Source organism: Crocodylus siamensis, chromosome 15, assembly GCF_052110815.1.
Source record: "Crocodylus siamensis isolate JL-2025a chromosome 15, ASM5211081v1, whole genome shotgun sequence".
In the NCBI taxonomy this organism is placed as follows: Eukaryota; Metazoa; Chordata; order Crocodylia; family Crocodylidae; genus Crocodylus; species Crocodylus siamensis.
Genome location: NC_143409.1, coordinates 32,736,806 through 32,750,520, shown reverse-complemented (window position 1 = coordinate 32,750,520; position 13,715 = coordinate 32,736,806). Strand labels below are relative to the sequence as shown.

The 13,715-nt window shown below is 42.2% G+C and overlaps 1 protein-coding gene across 1 annotated transcript in view; it reads right to left on the bottom strand.

The window, feature by feature from the left end:
• The window catches only part of VPS13C (vacuolar protein sorting 13 homolog C), a 157,731-nt gene that overhangs the window by 54,379 nt on the left and 89,637 nt on the right, over positions 1-13,715 (bottom strand). The window contains exons 46-51 of the mRNA XM_090030191.1: positions 12,670-12,826; positions 10,757-10,887; positions 6,386-6,552; positions 4,130-4,368; positions 3,447-3,676; positions 2,175-2,267 (exon numbers count right to left, since the gene is read on the bottom strand). Of these exons, the coding sequence (XP_089886317.1) occupies positions 2,175-2,267; positions 3,447-3,676; positions 4,130-4,368; positions 6,386-6,552; positions 10,757-10,887; positions 12,670-12,826 (1,017 nt within the window). The remainder of the gene's footprint in view (positions 1-2,174; positions 2,268-3,446; positions 3,677-4,129; positions 4,369-6,385; positions 6,553-10,756; positions 10,888-12,669; positions 12,827-13,715) is intronic.

The following is a 13,715-nucleotide window of genomic DNA, read 5'->3' as shown; positions in this document are numbered from 1 at the left end:
CCGATTGGCAGGGGAGCAAATCTGAACATTATCTGAAGTAACTTCATTTTCTTCTAGACCATGTTGGTTTTTGTTTTTTTTAATTACTACAAAACTAATAATCTGATAATCCTAATTTATAAATCCAAAAAGCTGATCAAAAGAAGTGCTTTGATATACCAGCCAATTTAAATATAAAACTTGGTAGAGACAAACCTGGATGCTTTGGACAGAGAATAGAAAAAAAAAAAAAAAAACAAACACACAAAACCAGGTTACCTTTCTAGTCTTTGAGGAACAGTGCAAGATTTTGTTATGAGGCCCTAGCCCTGCTTTAGGTCTTAGTGCATTTATTCTACATAAGCAAAGTTACCTCTGTTAGTGGATAATGAAAGTATTATGCAAATCATTTTTCATTTGGTGAAGCTAATGCCAGCATTTCATTATAAAGGTCAATATGTCAACTAATTCCAAAATTTTAAAAAGCCACCTAACACCAGAGATGAAAGTATCACCCTATTGCTATTTAAGAAAAGTTCTAATTTTTCTGTCTGGAACACCAGACTTAAGACTCCAAACAGATCACCAGGCAGAACGCCATTGAGTCACAAATTTTAGAAAAGATAATATTGACCATATTTGCACGCATGGGTGTCATATTCATGTAAATTTTCTTTATGAAACTAAAAGGCTAATTAGATAAGAATAAAACCAATCACTGTTTAAATATCAAGGAATTAACAAGGAAATTAGCAGGGAACCATATTATTTAAAAAAAGAGGATAAATGCCAAAGCAAAATTCAATGGAGCTCACCACTAAGTCCTGAGGTTGCTTATATTCTTTCTTCCCAAGTGGTCTACGTTCCCTGGTCTTGTTAGACATCTGGGGTCATACTACCTTGATCGCTCTAGCTATTAGCTTTCTAATAAAAGAAGCGAGTTTCCTGGCAAAAGACAGGCATGCCTTAACTAGGCCTGTGCAAGTAGGCAGCTATTTGATCCGGCTTCAGATCCAGCTGCTTCGGATGCCAGGGATCCTATCCAGAGCGCTGGACCGGGTTTCCGCTTTAATCCGGCCAAAGCAGCTCCGAAGCTGCCTTGGAGATCTGACCATAGGGTATAATGATGAATCAATGAAATATCTATAACTTAGTTGTAATTTTGTCTGATTTGGATGAAACTTGCAGGCTGGTAGCCTTTGCCGAGAGCATGAAGCCTGCCAAGTTCCAAGAAGATTGGTGCAGGGCTTTGGGGGGAACTGCACCCCAAATTCTTGAAAGTTACACTCACGTCGCATCTATTAGTTACACCACAGTGGGGTGAAAACTGCAGGGGTAGTGGCCCCTGGTGAGGCCTCAAACTTGAAACTGCCAAGTTTCAAGTTGAAAGGTGCAGGGGTTTGGGGGGAAATACACCTCAAGCTGCAGACAAGCAAAACTTGTAACATGAGTGACCCTATGTAAATTAAGGTGCAGCGGGGTGACAAGTGCAGGGATGGTGGCCCCTGTTGTGGCCATAAAGCTTACCAGCTGTTGAGGAGATGGGTGCAGCGGGGTTCTGGGGCCCTGCACCTCTAGTTGCTGACAGACAGAACTCCTGACATGGGTGCTTGTTCAATTCGGGCAGCTGATTGTCTATATTATTTCCTCTCCTTAGTCTCTGGCTTTGTAGGTGTTAATTGATGCTAATTAACTAGCTACATTAGCCAGAACTGTGTATTGAGCTGGTCCTTGAGTGAATCATGACTGATTGGAAACTGGTAACACAGTAGCTTAGCTGCCAGGCCTGTGGTAGTCCCCTCCCCTGCACTGATCTTCTTGAAACTTGGCAGACTTCATGCTCTCAGCAGAGTCTACCAGCCCTGCAATGTTCATCCAAATCAGACAAATCAACGACGTTACAGGTATTTCATTGATTCCCCATTATAGCCTATGGCAGAGTCTCCAAAAGCTCTGAACCACTTCGGAAAGCCTAATGAAGCCAGAGCTTTGATCCAGACATGCTGCTTCGGACGCCAAAGCAGTCGAAGCTTTTCTGGATCTGAAGCGTGGTCCAAACCCTCGCATAGCCCTAGCCTTAACCTTTATTGCAGAAACTGATCACACAACAAGGAGAGAGCCTTGTCCTAATCACAGGTATCAGGGCTTTCACAACAAATGTAGTTGTTCTTCTTAAAGTTGGGAAGTTTACTAACCTTTATAATAAGTTCTTCCATAACTATTGCCATGGTCTGTACTCCTGACACATGCACCATATTTTCCATAACCAAAGAACATGGCTGTAGTACCTACGTGGAGAAATTAAACATTAGTTATTAAATTAAATATTCTTCTACTCCATGAATATTTTTCATAATGCAAGAGGCTTGACAGGAAGGATACAGCACGACAGAGACGTTAAGGGAAGAGCCACCTCCCATATAGCTAGAATGATTACAGAACTGTTTGTTGGTGGCATGCCAGGTTCAGTTAAGAGCTCCAGCATACAGTGGCTTTTAAAATATACATAGAAGTTTGCAAAGTGAGGTTTTGCAATACAGCAGGAATGGATTACATAGAGAATACTGGAGGAAAAAAGAAATTTACTTTCTAGGTAACCACCCAGTTCATATTACAGGTTAGGCTGAACTTCTGTTTAGCCCTTAGTGCTCCACCTGCCTCAGAATGAGCAGTCAAGAAGGTAGTGCCCCCCAGTAGTTTCTAGTCTGGCACACTTCTGGGCTTAGCTATGCTTGTTTTTCCCTCCTCCTCCCCTGGAATAGTTTACTAAATCCTTGTATCAATATCGCTTCCTATCTGTCAGTCTTTTTCGCTTATGGTTTAAATTTAGCGATGGGGACAGTTTGAAGATTTGCTCACAATTTCCTCTATGCATGCTGTTGACTTAGAGCAATCCCACCTGGAGCCAAAAGTCTGCCAGCTTTTCCTCAAAGAAACCCTTCACTGATTATGCTAATACTCTGTATGATTACAAACTTTTTCGTAGAGGACACTGAGTTGCCTTATTTGAAAAAAGAATTTCCCATTTTTATTGTGAAATGATGAAGAAACCCCGCCCCCCAAAAGTCTGGGAAACAATTCTGGAGCTGAGTCTCATTGGCTTGTGACAGATGGTGAAAGAGGAAATAAGTGATGCACAAAAACTTGATATATACATGCCACCCTTACAGCCAAGCTTTTAAAGCTATTTATGTCTGAAACGGATATTATTAGTAGAGGTGATCAAATTGCAGTTATTTTGTTTCTAACTGAAATAGTAATAGCATAGCAGTTTAAGTTACCCTATCACTTTTTGAAATGGCTTCATCCCCTTAGGTCATAATAGGCCAAATAGGTTATCACTTTATGTCATGCCGTAACTACTCTATTACCTGTCGATCTATAAACCTGGATCTCTATTTTGGTGTCAGCAGAGAGTATGTCAACCAAACAGGATGCAAAATGAAAAATGACAGTAGTTTTCTTACTGTGGTAACAGACTTGTCTTGATTTTCTTTGAGGAAAGCACAGGCCAACACTTTGAAACCCTTCACTTGAGCAGTCATCCTTTGTGCAAGCTTGTCAGATGACAAAGAAAAATCACACTGAAATGAAGCTTTTAATGCAGGTGCATCAGCCTTGGTCAAATTTGCAACAAATACAATTTCTGGGTCCATAATCACTGCCTTTACTTTCATGTTTGACTGTAATGAAGCCTCTGTAGAGAGAAAGTAATGTGGTAAATATTCTCTGAATAAATCTTAAGCTTCAGCTTTCCACAGTTTCTGTTTTTCTCATCAATTAGAAATATTATCCAAATATTATCCCCTTCCCCCACTCACTTCCTGAGAAGTGTGCTGTTTGTACAGTAGCATGGTACAATAAAAGCAGGCTTACTTACTATTTGTTTTAAATGCCTTGCCTATCAAGACACGAACTTGCAGGGAAGAGAGAGGAGGGCTATGGGAAGGGGAGTTGCTTTCTTTTGTATACTATGCATTAACTGGCAATATTCCCAACAACAAAACTGACATTTAAGTTTATCTGGGGACTCAACATTGCCCTTTTATATACTGTCTTAAAAATTATTAGCAAGGTACACAATTCAGTGTGCTTTTCCTTCCTGTACAGAATCTTTAAAAAAAAAAAAGCCAATTTATTTTTTGCAAACCTCCTTCTGGCTTGGTCTTTCCAGAACCAATGTGCTTTAACTGAACCTGGGTAGATCTTTCCAGTGAAGTCGTTGGCATTGATTTAATAAAGAAGTCTGCAACTATCATCAGAAATTCCATACTAGCACACATGTATAACTTGTCAAGAATAGCCACTACTTCAGTCCCATTTTTGTTTTGCTTGTAGTTTACATCTAGCATAAAGCTATCAGTTTTCTCATCTTTCTTGCCAATCATTCTGGAAAATAAATAAAATAGGCATTATTTTAATTAATCTGGAAGGATTAACACATAGAAGGAATTGCTAATAAAATATATTTTAAACTCCGTTTCATGTATTTAAAAATTTGAATCGTAAATTTACACACAGTTTAATTTTTGTAAGAAATAAAACTACTAAAGAGATGTAGAAATCTCTCTTTTATGGGCAAAGATCCCCTTAACATATTATGCTATAGCATTTCAGCCCATCTGAATAAAGTGCCAGTGCCCAAAGCTTTAAATCCAGTTAAACTACTCGGTTCTTCTACATGGCTTCCTGATCTTCCAGAGAAGCTAGGTACGGAGAAAGAAAAAGCCTAGCTGTACTCGAGGATTTTAATAAAGTCCCAGAAAATGCTCGTAGCACTCAGAAAGCAAAAATAGGCAGGAAACAGGAACAAGGTTCTGTATTTTATTGTTTTCTTTAGTTATGTATCACTCCACACACCATCTGCAGTGAAATAGTGCTAAAAGCCTTTGTCAAGCCTGTGGATTATGTGATTCAACTAGCATGTAAGGCACTAGAAACTCCCAATGGAGAGTGCTCAAAAAAGGCTAGAACTCAAGGGAAATCTATACTTAAAACTGAGGTAATTCAAGTAGGATTTTCAACTGGCCCTGATGGTCTAGGACCGCTTTGATCACAAGGTCCTCCTTCCACAAACAGGAAATATTAGCACAGACTGAGAAGTGAAAGAATGAGAATGTTTCCAACTTGAGAAAGCCTAATGCACACATCCAGCATGGAAAAGCCCCAGTATGGCAGTCTGATGAGTCTCCTGAAGAGAAATCTTGTCCGACATTTAGGCTAGGGACAAACATTCAAAAGCCTGATCCTGAATTGATTCAATCTTTGCAGGTTAGTCTAACCTGGTTAAGATGAACTGGTTTGTAACTGCACCGACATCCCCTCTGGACTGAAAAAATGCCACCACATGCCCACAGTGGCTCAGGCTAAAAGCCAGGGGAGGCTAGAGCATCCCACCATTCCCTTCCACAATGCTGAGCAAGGGGAGGGAGGGTGGGGGGCAGCCAGGCCCTGGCAAAAAAACCAAAAAAAACCCACAAAACACTCAGATTAGGGAAGGGTCCTCCCCATCACTGGTCAGCAAGGGAGCCAAGGATTTGCACAGCATTTAGGTACACAGCAGAGAGCATTTATCAGCCCATCAGCAAAACAAAAGGATCTCTCATTAGTTCAAGCTCTTAAAAACAACTTGTTCCATAGAAGGAAAGGAGGGACATTACCACATACCTGATTAATTCCAAAAAGCCCTATGCAGCACTGTGCTGTCTGCCTTTGTCCCGTCTCCCACAGCACAGACCATAGTCAGCAGGCAGTATGCTACCTAATGCTGAAAGGTGTCTGTGTAAAGGAGAGGGGAGGGAGGGATCCCTGCTTCAGCATACAGTGGTGAAGGGGGAGGGTGGGAACAGGAGGAAGCCAGGCAGATGCCTTGTATGTGCAGTCTCTGCTGGAGCTGGAGCTGCAGCCAGATAGCAGAGGGGAGGAGTCAACCCAGCTCTCTGGAGCAGAGAGCCCCACCCAGCCCAAAGAGCATGCTGCAATGCCAAGGGAGTCTGGTTTCACTTAAATGAGGAATGGGTCTGGGACAGACAATGTGTAAACCGGTCTGACCCAAATTAGTTAAGTCTGATACATTCAACCAAGTTTCTCTCAAACCAGTTTCAGCCATTTTCAAACTGGTTTATGTGCACTGAATCTGTTCTGTTACAGGTTTAAACCAGTTTCCGATCACTGAAACCAGTTTGTGTGCAATGTCCATCCCTAGCCTTACTGCCGAGTAGCTTTTGTGGCATGCCCCCTTGTCATTATTCTAATCAATCAGCTTAAACCCCACACAATAGATGAAATTTAACATTTATTCATAAAAATCTCAGTATAGCTAACTCAGTAGATCCTTTCAAGCAACATACAAACAAAACAACACACTTTCACTGCTGTAATTCATTTGTGCAACATTAACACTGACCTTGCAGTTACATTCTGAATTCCTTCTCTGCAATCATCTAGGGTACATGTCTTGAGTTTAAGATCAATGTCCATTGATCCATCTGAAAAAATCTTCCCCGATGAAGCCATCAGTTGCAGTCTAAGTTCACCAAGGCATAAGTTTTCAGTATGCACAGAAAATGGAGACTTGTGAAAAAGAATAAAGGAACAATAAAATATAAATTTCCAATAATTCAAAGAACGGGAAGTTAAATGTAGTAAGCACATCTCTGGTTACATCAACTATTTAACAACTTACAATTTGCAATGTGGCAGAAAAGAGTTTGTCTGTTGCTTTCAGCAGTAACTGAAATTTGACAGGTAAAGCAGTTTACATGAAGCAGAAATAGCTCCATTATGACCAGACAAAAAATGGGGCATGTTTCTTTACTACAGCTGTGCACACAACCTAATAAGCTGTAAAGGAAAAGAAAAAAAAAGTCTCTCATTCCTACCATAGTATTAATGTGCCAGTAGCCTATTTTCAATGGATTCACAGTAGTTACAAGCAGCCAACAGATATAAGGCCACCTACATGAAACTTTAAACTAAGTTGATTTCTAAGAGAATATAAAACAGTAGCATTTCTTACCACAAAACCAAACATCTCAAATTAATACTATCCAAAAGAGTTTAGAAAGTCAAATGCATTGTTTGTTTCTACTATAGTCAGTCAAATATTAAAAACGGAATTATTTAAAGTTATGGGCAACAGTATCAAAAAACCTATATATTCTGAATATATATTTTGTTATATATTCTGTGGCTTTTCTACTCTGTTACATTTGTCGTCTCGCACTTAAGCAAAACATTTAATTTTTGGGCTCTGAAATGAAACTGCAAAAAGCAACAAGCAGAAAGACTATGAGCAAGACATTTAGATAAAAAAGACCCAGTATGAAAACCGTTCCATCATGTATGATAATTTTACTAAAGCTTTAAAGGCAACAGTCATTCTGTCTGTACTACACTATAAACTAAGCCCGCTGGGGAATGGGGGGACTACTGCCCCTGCTGGCCCGCTGAAAGGCCCTTGCAAAGCCAGCGGACCAAGGCACTTAAGGGGGCACTAAAGGGAGCCCACCCCTGCCCCAGCCCTGGCACAATCTGTGGGCAAGGCAAGAGCCCCCAAGGGCACACTTGTCTGCCTGTACACTAATGCCAGGAGCCTGGGCAACAAGCAAGACGAGCTCGTCCTCCTGCTCAGTGCAAAGAAATATGTCATTGGGATAACAGAGCTGGTGGGACTCCACCCATGACTGGACCACGGGTATAGCGGGCTATACCCTATACAGGAGGGATCGTGTTGACAAAAGGGGCGAGGGCGTAGCTCTCTATGTGAAGGAAAGCTACATGTCCCTGCAAGCTGAGGTTGGTGACCGGCATGGACAGCTAGAGACTCTCTGGGTAAAAATTCGTGGGGAATTCAGCACAGGGGACACAACGGTGGGAGTCTACTACAGACCTCCCACTCAAAGTCCCGAGCTTGACCAGGAGTTCGCCCGGGAACCGACTGAGGCCGCTTGCTCCAGGACCTTGGTTGTCATGGGTGCCTCCAATTACCCGGACATCTCGTGGGAAGATCACTCAGCTAAATCTGAGCGGGCGCAAAGCTTTCTCTCGTGCGTGGATGACCTCTACCTGACTCAAGAAGTCTATGCAACGAGAGGCAAAGCGCTGCTTGACCTGGTACTGGCAACGGGGGACGACCTAATCGGCGACCTAGTGATCGATGGGAAGCTGGGTGACAGCGACCACGAGCTGATCACCTTCACCATCCGCTGTAAAGCTGGCAAGTCAGTCAGCAACACAGAAGTCCTTGACTTCAGAAAAGCCGACTTTGACAAGCTCAAGAGGCTAGTCAGTCAGGCCCTCAGGGACCATGACCCCAGGGAGACGGGAGTTCAAGAAGAGTGGTTGCTTCTCAAGGAAGCGATCCTCAGTGCACAAGCTAAATCTATTCCAACACGGAGGAAAGGCAGCAAGAAGGCACAGCAGCCCCCCTGGCTCTCCAGAGACCTAGCGGACCTCCTGCGGCTAAAAAGGAAAGCCTACAAAGGATGGAGGATGGGATTCACCTCCAAGGAGGATTACTCCGCGCAGGTCCGGTCCTCCAGGGAGCAAACCAGGAAAGCCAAGGCTGCAACTGAACTCCAACTAGCTTCAGGCATCAAGGACAACAAAAAGTCCTTTTTCAGATATGTGGGGAGCTGGAGGAAAAGCAAGGGCAATGTTGGACCCCTGCTAAACCACATGGGGCAACTGACAACTGATGCCCAGGAAAAAGCCAACCTATTAAATAGGTACTTTGCGTCAGTCTTTCCTCAGTCACATGGGATGCCCATGTCTGCTATGGGACAGGGAAATCTGGGTGAGGGGGATCCCCTACCCTCCATCAATGCTGACCTCATGAAGGAACACCTTAAGAAGCTGGATACCTTCAAGGTCAGCTGGCCCTGACAATCTGCACCCCAGGGTACTCAGGGAGCTGGCGAGCGTCATAGCCCAGCCCCTGGCACGGATCTTTGAAAACTCCTGGCGCTCTGGTGTAGTGCCCAAAGACTGGAAGAAGGCCAATGTGGTGCCAATCTTCAAGAAAGGGAGGGCCTGGCTAACTACCGGCCCATTAGCCTGACTTCTATCCTGGGGAATATCTTAGAAAAGTTTATTAAGGAGGCCATCCTTGAGGGACTGGCCCAGGCTAACATTCTATGGGACAGCCAGCACGGGTTTGGTGCGGGTAGGTGTTGTTTGACCAATCTCATTTCCTTCTATGACCAGGTGACCTATCACCTGGACAAGGGAGAAGAGATTGATGTCACATATCTTGACTTCAAAAAAGTTTTTGATCTGGTATCCCATAATCACCTCTTGGCCAAACCGCCCAGTTGTGGCCTTGGCTCCACCACGATCCGCTGGCTGGGAAATTGGCTTCGTGGTCGGACCCAGACGGTTGTGATTGATGGCAGTCACTCATCATGGTGCCCTGTGACCAGTGGGGTCCCTCAAGGCTCTGTCCTGGGACCCACACTGTTCAACATCTTCATTAATGATGTGGACACTGGAGTCAGGAGTGGACTGGCCAAGTTCGCCGATGACACCAAACTTTGGGGCAAAGCATCCATGCCAGAGGACAGGCGGGTGATCCAGGCTGACCTGGACAAGCTCAGCAAATGGGCAGACGAGAACCTCATGGTGTTTAACACCGAAAAATGCAAGGTTCTCCACCTTGGGAGGAAAAACCTGCAGCACCCTTATAGGCTCGGCAGTGCTACGTTGGTTAGCACTACAGAAGAAAGAGACTTGGGGGTCATCATTGACCACAAGATGAACATGAGCCTCCAGTGCAATGCTGCGGCTACTAAAGCGACCAAAATGCTGGCGTGCATCCATAGATGCTTCTCGAGCAAATCCCGGGACGTCATTCTCCCCTTGTACTCGGCCTTGGTGAGGCCGCAGCTGGAGTACTGCGTCCAGTTTTGGGCTCCACAATTCAAAAAGGATGTGGAGAAGCTTGAGAGAGTCCAGAGGAGAGCCACGCGCATGATCAGAGGTCAGGAAAACAGATCTTACGATGACAGGCTGAGAGCCATGGGACTCTTTAGCCTGGAAAAGCGCAGGCTCAGCGGTGATCTGATGGCCGCCTGTAAGTTTATCAGGGGTGACCACCAGGATCTGGGGGAACGTCTGTTCACCAGAGCGCCCCAAGGGATGACGAGGTCGAACGGTCACAATCTCCTGCAAGACCGTTTCAGGCTGGACATAAGGAAGAATTTCTTTACTGTCCGAGCCCCCAAGGTCTGGAACAGTCTGCCAGTGGAGGTGGTTCAAGCACCTACACTGAACACCTTCAAGAGTAAATTGGATGCTTATCTTGCTGGGATCTTATGACCCCAGCTGACTTCCTGCCCTTTGGGCAGGGGGCTGGACTCGATCTCCCAAGGTCCCTTCCAGCCCTAATGTCTATGAAATCTATACACAGCAAGCTACGTGGCATTCAAAAACACATTGAATATTCTGCAGGCAAAGAAGAACCACCAGGCTGGTACAGCAACTGAAGCCTGCGTACTGGACAGAAATGTCCTCATGTTTGCATGAAGCCCAGTGCCACATGGGGCCCGACTGGTACCTTTAATATGCAATAGTTAAGTTGATTCAGGTTGTAAAAACTTATTGCCTTGGTCTACAAATCAGTGTATTACTAAAAAATAAAAAGCTATAGCAACTGGTCGGCCAACAATTGTATGCATTGCTTTGTCTAAACGACCGCAATTAGCATGATTGGAAAACCGTTTTGTTCCTCTATCCTAGTTTCCCTCCTCTTCAGATATTACAGGACTTCAACACAAACCTGACTTGTGTCGCTGTTGTAGAGTATTATTGAAAGCGACTCAAAGTTGAAGTCAAACTTAAGAGCTGGATAACATTCTGCAGCAGATTCTGATGTAGAGACATTTTTTTGTCCTGGAACGGGAAATGGACCTGCAAAGCAGCAAAGTAGTAAATGTTATAAAATTCAAAATGCAATAGCTTTTCTTGATGTTACAATAAACCTATTAGGAAATGCTCCAAGGAACAGACAGGGTAATTTCAAGGTGAGAAAAAGTATCCAAACAACTTAAGTAGTTCTGCATTTTATTTAAGAAATCACAGAATATTTTATTAGTATATAATGTTTTCTCTTCATTATCTTTAGGTAAAGATTTCATTTAAGAAGAAAGGGGTTTTTTTATTACAAGTATTGAGATAGAACCACTGATGTAATTCACATGTCTGTTCCTCCTTCTAGGTGTACAAAAATTAGAACTTAGCAACTGATGCAAAATAAAAAGCATTTTTTTATATTGTCAGCACTATTAGATCGTGGACCCAAAGTCTTTTGTAAGATCCACCGGGAGTAACAAATATATAAACAAACACTTTATCCAACATATGAATCTTCCATCCACAATCAATGGAACAATTATTTAATACCTTTTTATTACCAACCCATATAAAAAAAATATGATTTTAGGAATACTGCATATGCTAGGGTCCACAAAAATTAACATGGGCAAACTGCTTTTCCAATCCATTAGTAAGAGTCGTTTCCTTATCACAGAAACCTTTAGTTATTCTCAGACAGGTAATTCATGTCAAGCTTAAAATTTAAGGGCATTTATACACGTGCTCCGAAGGCAAGGAGGAGGGGAGGGTCTAATTATAGCCGCTCCGAGAGCCACTAACTAAAATGCCCACAGTGTCAACATGTATCAGCACCCCCCACTGAAAAATGGCAGTGGGTGTGCTTTTACCTGAAGCTCATTTGATAAGCTTAAAAGCACCCCCCCACCACCATTTTTAGTGCAGGAACACTGATACACATGACACTGGAGCACAGTAATTACCACTCTCCAGCAGACTCTTTTAGTTGAATTTGCTCTGACAGGTGCTGCAACACAGGTGTACAGGCATTTTAAATGTATATAGCTAAACAATCACGGTGTACCTATCAGTTTGCTATTTAAAAGTGAGCTGATTACACAGCCCTCATGCAACCTCACCACATCTCAATTTATGCTGTGCTGCATCAACCTGCAGCCTTGGAGCCTATGGAACTCCCCCTTTCCACTCATATAAGCTTGGAAGAACCAGTCTCATTACAAACACCTAATGAAGACTGCCCTTTCATCATAAAATGCGCTAGTGACAGGATCTGGATCCTGTCCATGGATATTAGGCTTATTAATGAACCAATGGTGGGGAGGGGGAAATAAAGTAATATTTAAAAGTTAAGCTGCTCCTTGTAGAGATGGTAAGAAATGGGCAGGATTTCCCCACCTCCTTTTAAGTTATGCATCTCATACTTCTTAAAAACAGGTTCAAATCATGAACTTAATTAACAAGTGGGGTTTTTTATTTTATTTATCAGATTGTATGCAGCCTTTCATTAGTTCAGCAAATTACACCCATGGAATCAAGTTTATGATATTGACTTGACACTTAACTATCTACCACTGAAACAATGTTTTAAGGCTTTCAGTTAAATACTCTCCACTTTTCTTCCAATTCGTTGAAGAGAAGCTAGACTATTAACTACAGATTTTGTTGTGATGTGCAAAGTCCCCATAAATCATGCTGTGAATTAAGAACAAACCAAGAGCAAATACCAGTAGCTATTAGGGAGCTGTTAATTTATCAACATTATTTCTCCAAAATAAAAATATCAACTGAAGACCAGATCATCTTTCCTGAAATCTGAACAGCTTATCTATTCAACTCTACCTTCATGAAAGCCAGAAGCACACTGAACTTCTTCCCTTTTAGTTTTCTGAGCCTCTTGTTGTGTCTGTTGTGTAGCACCCGACTGAGAAGCAGCTTCTCCAAGATTCTCTAGCAAGATTTTCATGATGACAGTTAAGTCATCTTCACTGAGTGCAATCTGTGAATAGACAAAACACACTATTGTCATTAAAGGCATCAGTAAACATTACGAAAATAGGAGAGGATTACTAATATTTTTTCCATTAAGTAACATTCATGTTAGCAAATACAAACAATAGTTCTGATCCTGTGTTAAAGGACTTCAAAAAGACAAATCAGGCTGAGAAGAATTATTCTATAAAACCTTTTATTATTAAGTTGGTATTTAGTAATAAGGAATACAAATAAAAATATTCATATATACTATGATTTATTGTTTACTACCTTATAACTGTTGTAAATGAAGTTGCCATTAATAGAACCACCAGAAGAGCTCTAGAAACCTGTTTAGCTTTTCCAAAATGACTAACTATATTAGACTCCTTTGCTGTCTAATGCAGACCTATCCAGTATTGACACAAGATAGATCCTAAAGTGATAAATAAGATAGCCCTCTATACCAAATCTCTACTCCCTGCTAGCCAAGGTCTAGGGAAAGGTAATCCCTACTCTGCCATGACCCCTACCTATCTGAATATGTTGTGGGAGGCCTTAAAGCAGCACTATTGCTGTGAAGATCAGGGCAGGAGGATAAGATATATACACAACAATTCTTGTTTACAGTACAAACTCAAAGACCTCCACTACTGAAATCCATCCATTAGCTGCCTATTACAAAATGGACAAACTAGCCAATTTTATAATCTAAGGTCTAGTTTCTGGATTTTTTAAGACAGCATAGTTTTCTTTCATGCTGTTAAGCAATATACATAATTGAGCAACATGACCACATCAGTAATATTTTGTACGCAACTGCAGTAAATAAATTCATGCAAGCATATTTTTTCAAGGGGGATCCAAAAAGAACCCCAAGAAACAAAACCAAAAAACCCCCCCCACAAAAAACA